Consider the following 17,500-nt stretch of genomic DNA (forward strand, 5'->3'; position numbering starts at 1 on the left):
GTGTATACTGCCACCTACTGTACGGCACTGGGAAGGCTCTAATTCATATTAATGAACGAATAAAAACCAAAGTAAAAAGTAAACACCGATACCACATTATATAAATAAATAAACAAATAAATATGGTGGTAAAAGGTTTTTGCTAAATATTCAAAATGACTCAAAACATATTGTGGCTGTATTTGATTCAACCTATGACCTAGATTTCCACCAAATGTTATTATGCAATTTAATGATAATTGTAGTTGTGTAGCCTATTTCAAGCAAGGCGTAAAAAATTCTCATAAATCCTTGCAAATAATATAACAAACTGCATCAAATTTGAAATGATTTCGTCATTGAGATATTCTTTTGAACAAATGGAACTGAACTCCTTGGCATGGGATATGAAACAGACTTCATGGTGGGATTATTTGCAATTACACAATGGAGCAAGTAATTCTCATTCATTCCTCACATTTTCGGGGCAAAGGCTGTGGCAGATGTTGGTGTATGGTGACCCATACTAGAAGATTGAACCATTTCAATCCATTTTCTTTTTTTTCTCAATGCTAACTTTCTGTGGTTACTTTTCTTAATATACTGTGTGATCTTTGACCTCTTCTAGATAATGACGTGTCTTGCATTCACTTGTAGACATGAGAAAGATAATTTAGGGGTTGAATCACTGTGAGTAAAATATTACCCTATAGGGTGCAGTTCCTCTCCTTTGTAAGATGTGAAAAGACGTACTTTCCTGGACCAACTGCTAATTCAAAGATCCCACATTGTCAAAAGTGAGATGTCCGTGTCTTTTTTTAAAGCAGGTCTAAGCACTGTATAAATACAGAGAAACTCAATCCACGGAGAAATGCACACAGCCCGCCATTCAGACAGGATTTCTGTACGGTTGTGATGTCACAACTATACAATACATTAACCATGTTTTAAATGTAAACATTCTATATGTGTCCCTGTTTATTTCCAGCTGCAGTGCATGTGAATGAAACCAGCTGACAGGAAGAAAACATGGAGCCAAGCTGTTGCATAGCAATGCAATTCCAGTGAAACGAGCTCAGACAAAGAGTGAATACAGGTATATTCACACAGACAGTATGGGGGGGAAAATGTTTTTTTTAACATTAGAGTGTAGACATGTTTAAGTAGAAACTCAACATAAAAGTATGAACCTGGAAATATACATATGTCTCCTTGACAAAAAAATCTCTATAGGATACATTTCAACATGCAGGACTTTACAGTAAGGGTTGCCAGGTTGCCATCGGCAATTGGCAACCAATTCTTGGCCTTTGGTTGACATCAGTGACAACAACTTCAAATACATTTTAGATATGTGTTGCATTAGTGATATTTAAATATTGCTAGTACAGTTAGAAGCAGAACGCTGCACGTTGGTGCTTTTACTCACGTGCGCTCAGTCATCTGTTATAGAGACAACTCCTCGATATGTGACAACTCGTGGCGGGCCGATGAACACCGCCATTGACAAGACTTTCGTAAGAACTGGCGTATAACTGCATAGTATCTCAATTACTCACAGTATAAGGTGACTGAAAAATGGCAACCATATTGTTAGTTTTGGCAACCAAAAGCTGATCCCTTTAAAAGTTAGTGTTGAGCTCTGAAATCTCACAAATCTGATAAACTTCTTCAGTTTGATTAAGCGACATACAACCTGATATTCATCAGCATTTATTTTTCGTTTTTGTTTCTTGAACGCATGCATCGATACATTTTGCAAAATGGAAATATGAAGAACAAAGCAAAACAAGGGTTAATCAGTAAAATTGTTAATGGTTGCATGACGTAGAAGACGGCTGGAGGTTCAGTGACCATGAGGACGAGCACTAGTCCGCGATGACTTGCTGTTGCTTGAAAGCTTCCTGTGCCCAGTCCACAGTCTGGCTCACGCAGATCTCTTTCCCTTTGGCAGTGCTGACCCTGCAAAATATAAATAAATCCAGAGCAAGTCAGGGCCGGAAAATACATTCTTCCTTGAAATGTGATATTTATTGACTCATTTTCTTTATTCTTTTTATGTTCACACAAAAAGTGGTGTAGCATCATTGCTGTGGTGAGGGTGGCTCTAGTGACGGAAACCAATGTCTAACATACACAAATGCCTTTTCACGACAGCTGCTGTGGGTCTTGGTGACGGAGACGATTTGCTTGCGCGGCACCCTGCCTGTGAAGAATTTAAAGCAACACGATCCAGGCGATATTTGGTTCAATGCATGAGCTGGAAAGACAAAAGAAAACCAGGATCAGTGGCAGAACACGCTGCCATTCACTGACCTCAACACACGACAAGTACCGAACAAAATGAAATCATTTAAAGCGACACATTTCATCAGGCTTCATAAGTTTGTTACATTATACATTTCCATTATCAAACCGTGCAGATGTTTGGGGATGTGCATACGCACTGTAAAAATACTAATACAAAATTCCCCCAAAAAACAAGTTTGTATGGTGTTGATGTAATTACCCTTAACGCTATACATTTTTTAGTTAGGAATTTCAGTAAACAAGATTTAACTCAAAGTACTCGTGCTCAAACAGTGATGGCAAATACAGAATTGTTATTTTTATAAATACAAAATGTTTTATTTTTCTTTTAAATACCAACTTTATTTGGAATTTTTTTTTCAAAATGTTAATCGAAAGTTAACAGGATGAATAACATTGGACAATCAGATAATTATGTAGACTAACGATCTATAAATGAAATGAAATAAAAAACTAAACCTACGCATGGCAGTGCAGTAGTAAAGAGTGATCAACAGCAGGAGTCCCACTGTGAAGCGCAGAGTCCTCATGATGTCCTCGGTGTAGAAGTGATGATGCTCCTCTGTCTTTGCTGTCCGTCAAGTCATCTGCTCTGATCTCACTTATAGCTGCTCATATGTTCTCATGATCACATACCTGGCGACGCTCAGAAAAACCACCAGAGTGGGCGTCGTTGCAATTTTGATTAACAGGAAGTCACCCATGCACTTTATCACACGCCGAGCAACAGTTCAATAGATCTGTTGATAAGAGACATGAAATGCATTAAGAACAGAAACTAACAAGATATACATTTATTTGATTGAGATGATAACTCATCCCTAACTTATAAGTAACTTTAGACTGAATTCCATTGAAACAGACAAGAGTTAAGAGAGAAGCAAGCTGTTACTGTGAAGGCCTATGTGTTCACAAATGTTAAAGAAATGCCATCTTCTCATTCTAAAAGCATCAGTATGCCTTAAACCAAGTGCTGGTCAGGTTGTCAAACAGCATCTGAAAGCACTTTCCCAAGTCCTTCCTCATGGGGGCCAAAAATGATGTTACGGGTTAAGGTTGGGGATTAGGTTAGGGGTAAAGGTTGGGGTGATGTCAAGTCACCAGTTAACACGGTCACTTGTTAAACTGAAACGCGGGTGGGTTCGACAAGCAATCGCAAACCGCATTACATCTGGTGCCAAACTGCGTGTGCACACAGCCGTACGTCATCGTTGTTAACAAACAACAAAACATTCTAAATGTAGGATGCTAGGCTAAATGTTTTATATCAGGCCATTCTATGTGATATCAACATTATTCTGTGTTCCAAGCAATCCTTACATTATCAGTCCCCTCTTGCTGTGAGAGAACAGTGCTAGCCACCACACCACCGTGCAAGCCCCAAGTAAATGTAACATAATTGAATCAGAATTATCAAATTACTGACAAGATCGTAAAATAAAACGTGATGGTAAGATTCACCTTTTTAGGAGCAGGTGTTTTTGCTCGCTGCCTACAGTGAATAAAGAGACGTGCAGATCAAGTCGTGCATTGCACCACAGACCAGCAGCCTCTCCTGATAGCATCAGGAGGGACAGAGGTTTAGCTGATGTGTATTAAAAGTGTGGTTTACACAGAAAGATGCAGGAAGAACAGATGTGTGTGAGAGCGACAGCCTTTTCACACGTGATCACCGAGGTGATCTGTGATACGTTTGCCAGTCTTCCTAAAAAAAACCTCACTGATCTTATCACGACGAGAAAAACAGCTTGTGGTGTAACTTCGTGCAGGGGGAGCGCTGACAGAATGGCTGCAGATCTTTTCAATATTAGAACTTCACAGTGACAAGGAACTGGTCTCTGGCTCGAACTAATCCATCAAGAAGCACTCAGACAACAAATAGACATTCTAAGCGACTCGTCTAAAAGAGAATAACATGAACAGAGGCACGTGTTTTATGTGATGTCATTCTTTGTTATTTGATGTAATTCTGTGGTTTATAAGTACTATATATATATTGCCTAACTACATTTAGGCTATATATCGTGTACTAATCCATAATCACATATGCACATTTTGGAACTGTGTATATGTGATGAAGGATTAAAGATGCACTTAATGTGATGAATTCGAATTTTTCAGCGCGTTTCTATTGCCTCCACTGATAGGCTGAACCGGCGCTGGCAGAGCTAACAGTGTTCACACTGAGGGGGGAACCGGAGAAGGCCTTATCAGCTGTGACCGCCGCATGAGCTCAGTGCGGAGCGGCGGCCGTTAGCTAACCAGTGGGGAATTACCAGCCAAATCTGCTGCTCTATGGAGCTTTTATAGCATCTTTTAGCTCATTCTTTGGTTTGATGGCGAACGTTCACTGTATGGTTCGGTTTCCAGCAAAATAGTTCTGATTAAAACCACAGCACACTACCTGTCCAGCTCTAAACCAGCAAATAGACAAAGCAGCAAATAGACAAGTAGTCGGTACAGAAAGCCATTAGCAGCTAAAAAGTCACGTGTCTTTTTTTATATCAGGAGGTGGTGAAGACCAAAGCACATCTGAAAAGAGAAGTCATTTTACATTCATCAGGTCATATGGTCACGTGGGGAGAGAAGTTTGTCAAGACGGTGTTAAATACCCGTCCTTCCTTTCCGGCGCCGCACGAGTGGCCACCTTTTACAGTAGCTCCGCTCACTACTGGCTCCATTCCTCTTCTCCATTTACACCTCGGACTTCAAACACAACTCTGCCAACTGCCACCTGCAAAAGTTCTCTGACGACTCTGCAATCGTCGGCCTCATCTCCGCCGATGACGACAGAGAATACAGGGAACTAAACCAGGACTTTATAGGATGGTGCCAGCGGAACCGCCTCCACATCAACTCCAGCAAGACCGAGGAGCTGGTGGTGGACTCCGCCGGGGAAAACGCCCTCCTCCGACACCGGTGAGCATCCAGGGACTGGACATTGAGGTCGTGAAGTCGTATAAGTACCTGGGTGTTCACTTGAACAATAAACTGGACTGGACTGACCACGCTCACGCCCTTTATAAAAAAGGTCAGAGCAGACTCTTTCTTCGACTCCGTGGTGGCATCAGCCATCTTCTATGGAGTGGTCTTCTGGAGCAGCAGCATCGCGGCAGCTGACAGGAGGAGACTGGACAAACTGGTGAGGAAGGCCAGCAGCGTGCTGGGGTGTCCACTGGATACTGTGGAGGTGGTGGGAGACAGGAGGATGATGGCGATGAGGATGATCTCTCACGCCTCCCGCCCCATGCAGGACACTCTGGCAGCTCTGCACAGCTCCTTCAGTCACCGGCTGATTCACCCCCGGTGTCTGAGGGAGAGGTACCGCGAGTCCTTCCTCCCCGCTGCTGTCAGGCTGCACAACAAACTGCTCTCGGTGGACCACGAACACTTGAACACGAACACTTTGAACACTTCTGAACACTTTAATTCATTCACCTGGTGCATACAATATCTAATCCGTGCAATCCCGTGCAATATCCAATACGTTTAAGTATTTATCTTATATTTTTATTCCGTCTGTATATTCTGTATATGCTGTTATATGTTATATTTAATATTCTTCTTTACTGTCTTATTTTATTACTGTTGTACTGTTTACTGTTAGTTTATTATATTACTTGATTTTTATCTTTTATTTTTATTTGCTGTGAGCAATGCTGCTGTAATCCTGCAATTTCCCCACTGAGGGACTAATAAAGGATTATCTTATCTTATATCTGTTAATTCAAGGTCAACAGCATTTAAGTGTCGTAAGGATAAGGATAGGATGACCTGCCACATCTCTTCAAGAAGGGAAACTAAATTTAACAAATGAATAACTACATGGAAATGGAGATGAATCTTCAGAGTTATCCAGATTGCATCTCTTTTAATTGAAGTCCGCCATTTCCTGTTATGTGCCAATTCGTAAAAAGTTAACCCTAGTTCGTCAAACTCTTCTCCTCAGTCAAAAAAACTCATCGTAAACGCACCAACAACAAACATGCAGCGTTGTCTGGTTCTGACTGTAACCAGCAATATTTAAATATCACTAATGCAACAAATATATTAGAAAAGTAGTCAAAAGTTGTTTCCACTAGTGGCAACCCATACTGTCGAACCCCGTGTGGAAACATGATTTCGAATAAAATTACTCACAACCCAAATAACACCATTTCTTAAAGCAAGTTAAACATTTTTGGGAAACTTCTTTGTTTCCTGGCCAAGAGTTAAATAAGTTCATCCAAATAGAAAGCGACCAAGCGGTTTTTACCAAAATATCGAATTACTCCGTCAATGTATAGCACAGAACACTATTTGATTATCTTTACTGTTAAATGCAGCTAAAAAAATCTTCCTCTTCGTACTTTTGTGTAGCATATGATGATCTGAATTGTTTACATCCTCCTGTATTTCTCCACCATGTTAGAGGGCTGAGCATGTTATAGATTAGAATATGATAAGTAAGATTCCTGCGTGACAGAATGACCCAAACACATGTGAATGTGTGGGGGTTGGTGTGTTTGTATACATTTATAGGAGCAGATGTCCAGGTGGCATTTGTCTCTGTGCATCTGTGACCCATTTACATCACCTCTGTGCATGCATTTGCAACTATACAGTTTATATACATATGCATATACAGTATCTGCATATATATATATACATATGCATATATATATATATATGCATATGCATATATATATATATATATATGCATATATATATATATATGCATATGCATATATATATATATATATATGCATATATATATATATATATGCATATATATATATATATGCATATATATATATATATGCATATATATATATATATATGCATATATATATATATATATGCATATATATATATATATATGCATATATATATATATGCATATATATATATATATATGCATATATATATATATATGCATATGCATATATATATATATATACATATATATATATATATATATATGTATATATATATATATATATATATATATATGCATATGCATATATATATGCATATGCATATATATATATATATATGCATATGCATATATATATATATATATATATATACATATATATATATATATATATATATATATATACATATATATATATATATACATATATATATATATATACATATACATATATATATATATACATATATATATATATACATATATACATATATATATACATATATATATATATATACATATATATATACATATATACATATATATATATATATACATATATATATACATATATACATATATATATACATATATATATATATATACATATATATATACATATATACATATATATATACATATATATATATATATATATATATATACATATATATATATATATATATACATATATATATATATACATATATATATGTATATACATATATATATGTATATACATATATATATATATATACATATATATACATATATATATGTATATACATATATATATATATATACATATATATATGTATATACATATATATATATATATACATATATATATATACATATATATATACATATATATATATATATATATACATATATATATATATATATACACATATACATACATATATATATATATACATATACATATACATATACATATACATATATATATATATATATATATACACACACATATATATATGTTAATTATATATTGAAATGTTGTTACTACTATCTTTACCGAGTACCATTACTTTTTTCTCAAACTATATTCATTTAATGATAATTAAAGTTTTGAAATAAAAAATGTCTTTCTATTCATAGAATATGGATTTTTCATTGAGGAAAAAAAACTGAAATAAATTATCAAAGAAAACAAGCATTTGTTATGTCTTAAAACATGTCTGGGGGATCTTAAAATATAAAAAATAAGACAACAATCAAAATCTTTGTATTTCTATACACACCATTTGCATTTATTATTAGGGCCTATTTCTATTCATCAACACAAGTGCCCATACATACAAAATAATATATTTCAGATTGCCACAACGAGCATAAAGGAGCATAAAACTGTGAGCTCGGCCTTATTGTAGCCGGTTAATATCACATCCTACATACTGTATGTCTGCATGAAGCCATTCATGATAAGCTTTTCCAGCAGCTAATAATGCCATGAAGATAACAAAGCCTACTCTCTACATGCATTCATTTGATTTAATATGTAAAGTATGTTGGTCATGTTAGTTGTATTTCACTGGTTACATTCTTTTGTATGGACGGCGGGCGGCGCTGTATCATATCTTCTCCTGCGTTTTGTTCCGGTAAATTAGCACTTCCGGGTTCTAGTGTTTACAACTGGGAGCCGAGCAGCGTTGAGACCACAGAGCTGTGTTCAGGCCCGTGAAAACATCTTTTATGTTCAAAAACAACATGCACTTGAGGTGCTCGGATTCAGACAGTCTGACGGTAGGCTGTGCCGCAGGGCTGCACCATTCAGAACGACGACATGACATTTTGACACTAGCTAGCAGACGTTAGCAGGCTAACCAGCTAACGTTACCTTATTGAGATTAACAACAGCGACTCACAAATTTGTCGTAACGTCAAAATTAGAATATTCCAGACTTTTTTTCAATCTGTCGGTTTTCCAACTAGCGTTATTTGTTTTTAATCCATTTTTGTTTTTTGTTACGTCATATGATATTCATGAAACTGCACTGGATTTGCAAATATGGTCCCCAATAAATAGTGGTGCGGCAAAGAATAGAGGAATCAGACCAAGTGGTGTCTTATGAGTAAATGCTGCTCGTACCAAAACTGCATTTTAACTTAGAATCAATGTATGAATGTTTAGAACAGGAAGAACGTATGTTGTTGCACGTAGGATTTGGGAAATAGTAGCTTGCTCCAAGACAAATAAGAAAATATTTTTGGACAGATGTAAATATAACTAATATAACATGAGCATTGATTTTAAGATCATGCATTATTTAAATAACTGTCTATTCTGCAGAAATTGATAAGATAAGAACTCATTGGAATTGGCTTGCTATTTAAATCTCCACAGTGGCACAGGAAGCAGGGCTCCATCACCGGGATCAGCTGCTGAAGAGTCCGGGTTTAGAACAAACTATGAAGAAGAAAAGCAGACGTCCAAAGTCGTCGGAGACTTTGCGACAGAGCAGCAGGACAACGGGGAGCGTCAGTGAGGAGAAGAGGCCACCTGGAAACAGAGGGAGACCTCGGAAGACCGTCCCTGCAACCTCGGACAGTTTCTACCACGATGACCCTGCCGCAGAGGACAAGACCGCCATCTGCAGTGTGGCGGTGGCCGACGACTCACAAAAACATCCAGAGAGCAAGTCTAGAGCTTCAGGTGTGTGTCAGTGCCAGACCCTTATATTTGCGTTCTGTCTTCTTGAGATAGAAAGTCACACCAAACCCCATTCAATAAGAAGGCAATTAAGTATAGTGGCTTTTTCTTTCTGTTCCCTCGCAATATTCTGCTTTCACCATAATCATGTGTGTGGTAATAAACGGTGGAAATCGGAGTAGTTAACAGTGTATGCTTATTGGAAGAGTTAATTTAAATGAAATTTCTTCAGCCATGTTTTGTGCACGCATTTGACAGACAAAGTAAAGTTTAATTTGCAGATTATTTTAAATTGAGTTCGCTCTGATATCCTTTTCATTAAGGATCCGCTACTTGACTCCGTTTTCTCTTGGAGACCCATCAGCTTCTATTTGCAGATTTTTTGGCTCATGACAGTTAAAAGAAACACTGACCTGTTACTTTTCCCAGCAGGCAGACTGTCAACGGCCATCTGTCGGCTCTGCCATGGGAAGTTTTCGCCGCGCAGCCTGCGGCACGCCTTCGACAAGTGGCCTCAGGATTCCATCGGCATCGTCGACGATGAGTCGGACGCGGCGGCCCAGTCGCCCCTTCTGTTCCACACGGACTTCCAGCGGCTGGTCGGGGTCCAGTTGGACCGTGACCCCCGCTTGTCAGAGTTCATCTGCAAGAAATGCCACTCCAAATTCTACAAGTGCCACGGCATCCTGCTCAGATTTCTGCAGAGAGTCAACCTCCCACCTGTTGGGAAAGAGAACCTCAAAAGCTGGTGAGTCCCAAGAAAAAATAAAAAAAGATTCTCAATTGTTCAGGCAAACAACAGTTTGTTTCTATTTCAGTAAGAAGTGTCCAGAGGCCTCGGTAAACCACGCCTCAACAAGTAAATAAAAGCTTTCAACTCTTTGCTTTTGCTTCCAGAAATCACATGAAACACAACCCATCGCATTACTCTGTTGGGGACATTCTGCTGTTCTCCTTTCAGCACCACAGTCCTTCACCTCAGACCCCGAGTGCCTCCACAGCCTGGTGTCCTGGGCCCACCACCACGGAGAGGCCTGCCGCTCCTGCCCCAACCTGAGGGAGGTGCTGGAGGACCGGTGCTGGGGCTCCGTCAAGGCCGTTTGGAGCTGTGTCGACGGCCACAGGTATGTCATGGACGCCCAGTGCGCTGCCGCCGCCAACGCTGGGTACACCATGGACTTATGCGGTGGGGCGTTGGTTAGTGGCAACGGTGACAGAGCAATGTCGGAGGAGGATGAAGAAGGGCAGCCCAGCGGGAATGGAAGTATAAGCACTCTGGCTCAGCACAGTCCACCTGCACTTCCTGTACAGACTCAGAGCTCAGCGCTGGTGAACTGGACCGGCAACACAGGTGACTGTTTATCGCTCTCGTTGTCCCTAGGAGGTTTGAAGCAGAATCTGCTGTCGATAAATGTCTGAATGGCTGCCTCTTTCTTCTTTTTTTCTGAGGATCTGTGATGGATGTTTTTAGAGTATTTTTCATGAACCGGTAAAGCAGAGATATGTCAATAACCTGTTCTACTGCGGTTGCTGACACAGATGATCGTGTTACGTCTGTATGAACCCTTGTATTGACGCGGTTGTGGTTTCCCCTCCATTAGACTTCACAGGTCCCGAGGGGGCGTTGTGTCCGGTCCAGCTGGAAGACAGGGCCGCTGACAGCGATCTGTCCGACAGGTCAGACACAGTTTATCTTCCTCATCTGATTCCATCTTTCCTCTCGTCTGGTGGGTGATTTGACACCCGTAGTTTGGGTCCGGACGAAGTGGGCAAAAATGATAGGTTGTTGTGTTTTAGTTCTGGTCCGGTTCCCGTTCACACTGACTTCTTGCATGACCCCAACCCAACGAACCAAGAGGGTTAAACGTGACGTAAACAGACGGACAGGTAACTCGTTGATCGGACAGTTTTGCCGATTGTCACCCTGCATCATCAGGACCCACGTTGAGAAATCAAATGACTGGCAGAAGTTAATGCAGTACTTTAATACTTGTGACGTTTATTTATGTTCTTTGATGAATAACTGATTACAAGCATTATTTGGCTGCAGACCGGCCGCATGTTATAATGAATAACAGTGGAGAGAGGTCTGTACAAAAGTCCCACTACGTGCTCCAAGATGACGAACGTCAGGGAGCGCACAGACGCACAAATGAGGCGTATTACTGTGGGATCACGGTCAGACACTTTTTTTAAATGGAGAACAGTTTTTGACCTATTAATCATTGAAAAATACCCACACTGACTCATATACATGGCCTTAAATACAGATAAGTTCGGCTGATAGATTAATTAGTAATTTATCTTTTCAAATCATGCTAAAGTCCCATAGCAGCTATTATAAAACCCTATGGTTAGTTTGTTTTCACGCCAGTAATAAACCACACAGAGTCCGCTTGGAAGCACATGTTTGGTCCGCACCAGGCAGCAACCTCCGGTTCTGAGAAGTGAAGCCAATGAGGCTGATAGTCACTTTCTCATGTCCATCAGGGGGCGACTCCTCTGGTTGTATAGAAGTCTATGAGAAAATGACTCTACTTCTCTCTTGATTTATTACCTCAGTAAACATGAGTTTATGGTCTCAATCTCTAGTTTCAAGTCTTCTTTAATTCAGCATGATGTAAATTAGGGTCCATTTAGAGTAAAACAGACCATAATGCAGAGTAGGCGGGTGGGGCTACCTTGTGATTGAGAGGTCGTTATCAGAGCCGTATACAGTGTTTCTACATCACCTTTTTTCACTGGTTGCAAAAAAAACAAGATGGCGACGGCCAAAATAACAAACTTCCCCAAGACCACGCTCACTTCTTATATACAGTCTATGGTCCACACCGGGGTTTGATTGACAGCTTTCACACCAGCCCAAACGGACCGTACTAACCGGGCAAACTGACCCGAGTTAATTTGAACCGAACCAAACGGGCTGGATGGGACAGCACCATTATAACCACACATTTGTGGGAGAAAACCTCCACATCTGTAGTTTTTGGGTGCTTTGCGGCCTTTAATGTGATCAGATTGAGATTGATAAAGAGGCCAGAACTTCTACAAGAACTCTACCTGCGTGTGTGTCCGTTTGTCTCTAGGTTCATCTCCGAGGATGACTTCGAGGAGAGCAGAAAAGGAGGGTTATCAGACGATGAGATGTTCGAGCCCTACTCAGACAAGAGGTGGGTGCAGGTGTCCTTCAGCAAACGTTGGTCTTCTAAACAGCCAAGACGGACTGAAAGTTGACTTGTGACAGAGACCTAGGTACTGTGTTAAATGAACCGTTGTGTCCCAGAGCTCGCAGGGTGACCGTCTCCAACAAGAGAAGAAGAAGCACGAAGGCCCTGGTGGAGCCCAAAATAAAGAAAAAACCAGGACCCAAACCCGGCTGGAAGAACAAGCTCAAACCTAAAGGGTACACAGCTTGACTCTTCCATGTCCTTTACTACACAACCTCCATTCAGCAGAATATCATATAAATATCATATTTAAATATATAGTTTCTCAGTTGCAAGCATTTTATATGAAACAAAAGAATAAGAGAGAACACACGTGCATTTACAAACTACTTGTTTCAGAGAGGAGCTGCCCAACATCTACAAGTGTCCGTATCAGGGCTGCACCGCCGTCTATAGAGCTCCGGATGGTCTGAAGGTCAGAATTCATTCACTGTTATTTTAGTGATGCATGCTATTAATTGCATCAGTGACTGTGTATGTTACTAGGAATGCGCCAGTACAGTAAAAGAATGTCTTTTCCTATGGGGGGCTGTTTAGAAGCACATCAAGGAGCACCACGAGGAGGTGAAGGAGCGGCCGTGCCCTCATCCCGGCTGCAACAAGGTTTTCATGATCGACCGCTACCTGCAGCGACACGTCAAGCTCATCCACACAGGTGAGCTCAACAGAGAGAAGGGTGTCGTTCATCTCCGGCCGGCTCTCTTCGGGTGAACTCTGCTTCGCTGAGCGATCCTTGAACGAAGATGTTGAGCACTGGTCTCAGTTAACTGAGGGGAAGTTAGCAACTAATTTGGCTCGGGCTCTTAAGGCAGCCCTGGCTTTTGAGGTGGACCAGCTATTCTCTTTTTAGTGACAACGCTCATCCGAGTTATGACTTTCAAAATGGAATCTACAAATACTAACCATTAACGGAAGTTACTACGAGCAACCACAAACTCATTCGGTTGAGAGGCACCAGTTAACACGGCCACTCGTTAAACTGAAACACCCGTTTCTCTGTTGGAGTTCTTTAGTCCGCTGTTGGGAAACCGATTCAACCAGACATTTTGATGCTAATGTTTTTTGCAGGATCTGGTTAAAGCAAAAGGTTTATTCGGGGCAGTATTTTAAATGAGACATGTAGAATGAAATATCACAATTTTAAGCTGTTTCGGTTGTGTTTTCTGACTAAAGTGTTTGTCAAACATGATGTGTTTAAGAACCCTCCGAAAGTTGAAAATCTGACGATAAACAATGTAGTTTTAGCAATTGTTTAAAGAAAACATGCTTTTCCATCAGAGGTTCAGAGGGTTAATGTGTATTTTGGCTGAAGTTTGTCATCTGCATGTTTCCAGAGGAGAGGAACTACATTTGTGACCAGTGTGGCCAAACTTTCAAACAGAGGAAACACCTCTCAGTTCACCAGATGAGACATTCAGGGGCCAAGCCACTTCAGTGAGTACAGATGATGTGATTTTCCCGCTTTCAAACTTCTGTTCAGTTGTTGATGTAAAATGAAGCATAAGTCTGACCCGGCACTGCATTTCGATTTTTGGTATATCATTTAGAATTAAGAACTGTGAACTGGTCTATAAATTAGTAGTTTAAAATATATATATATATATATATATATATATATATATATATATATATATATATATATATATATATATATATATATATATATATATATATATATATATATATATATATATATATATATATATATATATATATATATATATATATATATATATATATATATATATATATATATATATATATATATATATATATATATATATATATATATATATATATATATATATATATATATTTCTTCACCTTCAGATGTGAGGTCTGCGGATTCCAGTGTCGCCAGCGAGCGTCGCTGAAATACCACATGACCAAGCACAAGGCGGAGGCCGACCTGGAGTTTGCGTGCCTGATGTGCGGGAAGCGCTTCGAGAAAGCCCACAACCTGAACGTCCACATGTCCATGGTCCACCCGCTCATTCAGGCCAAGGTTCAGAGAGGCAGCAGCCACGAGCAGCAGCAGCCGTCTCTGCCACCATCATACTCAGACCTGCACACCATCGCTCTGACCGGAGAGGTGGTTCAGCAAGACCAGGAGAGATGACGGAGGGAGAGGGTCCAGATCTGCTGATTTTCCCCAGCTCTGAAAACCTGTACTGTGGTTTTCACATTCAGTGTCATGGACTGGGCAATACTGATGGCTAACTCACTTCTCTACAACATAGCAGCTTTGTGTGTCATCACAACAAACTGTTGTCTTCAGCATTTAAGTTCCATTTTGGTAGATCTTGACCAATCTGCTGATGATTACTATCTTATGGGCGCTTCAGTTTTCATTCCACACGTCCTCTTTTATTTCATCGTCAGGACATCTTCCGACCACCGTTTGCCACAAGTCTTTCCTCCACATGTAACATTGACTGCAGTGCAGGCTGACGCTCTGGCGGCATTGAGGATCTAAGATTCTGGGTCGACAGGTGGGGCGTTTTCAGTGTGAACCGCAGGTATGAGCAGCTGGCGTAACTGTAACCCACAAATTTAAAAATGGATCCACTGTCCCAAAAAAATATTTGAAAAAGCCCAAAAATGACAGCAGCTTTTTCGCCATTTCATGAATGACCGCCGCCGGTGCCAACCTCTGCGACTGCGTTTTCTGTAACTGCTTCACAATAAAAGTCACCCAGTGTTTGTTTTTAGTTTCTTTGCCAGTTGAATGATGTGTAGCAGCAGCAGAGGGTACAGTAATGTTGGGTTTGCATGAGCAGTAATTCGATACAGATCAACAGCAGCGCCGGGTCATTTCCGGTCAGCCCCACATTCGTAGGTGGGCGATTTGAGTGTGATAATTAACATAACCACATAATTACAGAGTGAAAAATATGGCGGCCATAAATAGCATATATGGTCGGATTCAATTAAAATCGGAAGGATTAGAACTCGAAAAGACGGCAACCACCTCTGTTACAAAGGTGATAACGCCACCTGTGGACTGGTTTTAATTCATAGCTGAAGTACACAGTAGCAGTTACACGTCCCACAATGCACTCTTCTTGTTACCAGGATATACCTGAAGCGCTTCACAGAGAATGATTTTGATCAGTTTTATGTCAGTTTTTTTATTAAGTTATTACAATACCAAGCACTCTTTAAGAGTTTCTATCTGAAAGGGCTTCTGATGTTCATGTGTATAATAAAATCCTGTGTGTATTATGTATAAAAAAACCATTACTGTGGCGGACTCTCAAGCTCGAGGGACTGGAGAAGATTTAGTGTCCCTGTTCACTTTAGACGGGGGGGGGGGGGGGGGGGGACACGCCACAGCTTTTTCAGAGGAACTCCATCTCTGGGCTGAGGCTGTGAGGGTCCAGGTGCACCGACAGAGCCGATGCCACCTCGGGGTCCAGGTCTACGCACTGGGACTCCAGCTGGACGGGGGTGGGGGGGGGGAGATGAGATGGAAGCGAGAGTAGAGTGAATGCTGTCAGCAGAAGATCCTATAAAAAGAGGCGTGCGGGTGTTGGTTACCTGTCTGAGTCGGCTGGAGGACAGAGCGGTGGGAGGCGTCTGCGGGATCACTCTCAGGAGAAACTGCTTGGCGCGGCTCAGAATCCGGAAAGGCTCCATCTGACAAGAACAATTTTGAATGGTTTGAATTATGCCACGCTGAAATAAACCACATCATCTGCGGCTCGGTCACCTGATCGGGTTGGCCAGCCGGCGTGAGCGTGTCTCCTTCCAGGAAGAGCTGCAGCAGAGCCACGTAGCAGAGGACGGAGGTGTGGAGGAAGCCCGGACAACACGCCGCTCTCTGCAGCAGCTCGGCACTCTGCTGGAGCAGCAGGCTAAACGCACGCATTAAGAACTGCTGTAACTGTCTAACCTCTACAGGTCGTATCTAGAGTCTAAAAGTGACAACATGATGGGAAACAAAGAACTAACCTGTAGAAGGCCCACGGCATCAGTCGGTTCAGCTCATCTGACGCCACCATCGCGATCGGCTGGTAAACGCCTCGTTCTTGAGTTTTAGACAGAAAACAAACAGCTGTTAGATTTAATGTTGAGCGTGCAGAGTGGACAGAGATGTGGTTTTTGAGAATATTAAACGATGTACCGTTTGGTTGGAAGACGAGCAGCCAGTCTGCCGAGTCCACTAACGCGAGCAGAAGGTCGCTGCAGAGATCTGTGGCTGTCTGGAGGCTCCTCTCCTGCAGATGGAACATTACACACAGAGACGCCCTCATGCTGTAGTTACAGTAGAAGCAAAAGAAGCAGCTGGTGTGCTTCGAGCAGGCATGGGCAAACTACGGCCCGCGAGCCGGATACGGCCCGTTGGGCCTTTTAATCCGGCCCGTCAGATATTGGTACAAAATTGCCCAAACTATAGTAGGGCTGGGCAGTATACCGGTTTTTTATTTCCGGTATGATATGAATTCTTCACACACCATTATACCGGTGCATAGCCGAAACAACTGCTGTCTGCATTCAACAGGCAGCTAAATGTATTCTTTGCTGTTGTCAGCGCTAGTTGTCTTATATGTATTGAGCGGGAACTCTAGTCATGGTCATACCTTTATAACACAACAATTAACCCACAACTAA

General features: G+C 40.9%; 2 protein-coding genes across 7 annotated transcripts in view; one reads left to right on the top strand and one right to left on the bottom strand.

The window, feature by feature from the left end:
* The first annotated feature begins 8,640 nt into the window (after positions 1 to 8,640).
* Positions 8,641 to 15,806, top strand: znf276 (zinc finger protein 276). 6 transcript variants are annotated; one of them, XM_079285639.1, is made up of 12 exons: positions 8,641 to 8,752; positions 9,354 to 9,662; positions 10,089 to 10,407; positions 10,478 to 10,518; positions 10,621 to 11,010; positions 11,261 to 11,336; positions 12,746 to 12,829; positions 12,943 to 13,062; positions 13,226 to 13,301; positions 13,424 to 13,541; positions 14,221 to 14,320; positions 14,717 to 15,806. In XM_079285639.1, exons 2-12 carry the CDS (start codon positions 9,419 to 9,421, stop codon positions 15,003 to 15,005), a joined length of 1,857 nt encoding a protein of 618 aa, XP_079141765.1. In that variant the 5' UTR covers positions 8,641 to 8,752; positions 9,354 to 9,418; the 3' UTR covers positions 15,006 to 15,806. The 6 variants fall into 6 exon arrangements, with proteins under 6 accessions (XP_079141765.1, XP_079141770.1, XP_079141769.1 ...); XM_079285644.1 differs by having other exon boundaries at positions 14,886 to 15,806; XM_079285643.1 differs by having other exon boundaries at positions 15,269 to 15,806.
* A 421-nt stretch (positions 15,807 to 16,227) lies between these two features.
* Positions 16,228 to 17,500, bottom strand: part of fanca (FA complementation group A) — a gene marked incomplete at its 3' end in the record, with an annotated part of 33,856 nt that continues 32,583 nt past the window's right edge. Inside the window, exons 38-42 of the mRNA XM_079285519.1 lie at positions 17,013 to 17,106; positions 16,841 to 16,916; positions 16,599 to 16,743; positions 16,427 to 16,525; positions 16,228 to 16,326 (exon numbers count right to left, since the gene is read on the bottom strand). Coding sequence (XP_079141645.1) covers positions 16,228 to 16,326; positions 16,427 to 16,525; positions 16,599 to 16,743; positions 16,841 to 16,916; positions 17,013 to 17,106 — 513 coding nt within the window. The remainder of the gene's footprint in view (positions 16,327 to 16,426; positions 16,526 to 16,598; positions 16,744 to 16,840; positions 16,917 to 17,012; positions 17,107 to 17,500) is intronic.

The sequence above is a fragment of the Melanostigma gelatinosum genome, assembly GCF_949748355.1.
Source record: "Melanostigma gelatinosum genome assembly, chromosome: 1".
NCBI classification, from domain to species: domain Eukaryota; kingdom Metazoa; phylum Chordata; class Actinopteri; order Perciformes; family Zoarcidae; genus Melanostigma; species Melanostigma gelatinosum.

Coding starts and splice junctions, on each gene's coding strand:
- znf276 (XM_079285639.1), top strand. CDS start 9,419: ATGAAGAAGAAAAGCAGACGTCCAAAGTCGTCGGAGACTTTGCGACAG. Junction 11,337..12,745: donor GACAGCGATCTGTCCGACAG/GTCAGACACAGT, acceptor GTTTGTCTCTAG/GTTCATCTCCGAGGATGACT. Junction 12,830..12,942: donor GAGCCCTACTCAGACAAGAG/GTGGGTGCAGGT, acceptor GTTGTGTCCCAG/AGCTCGCAGGGTGACCGTCT.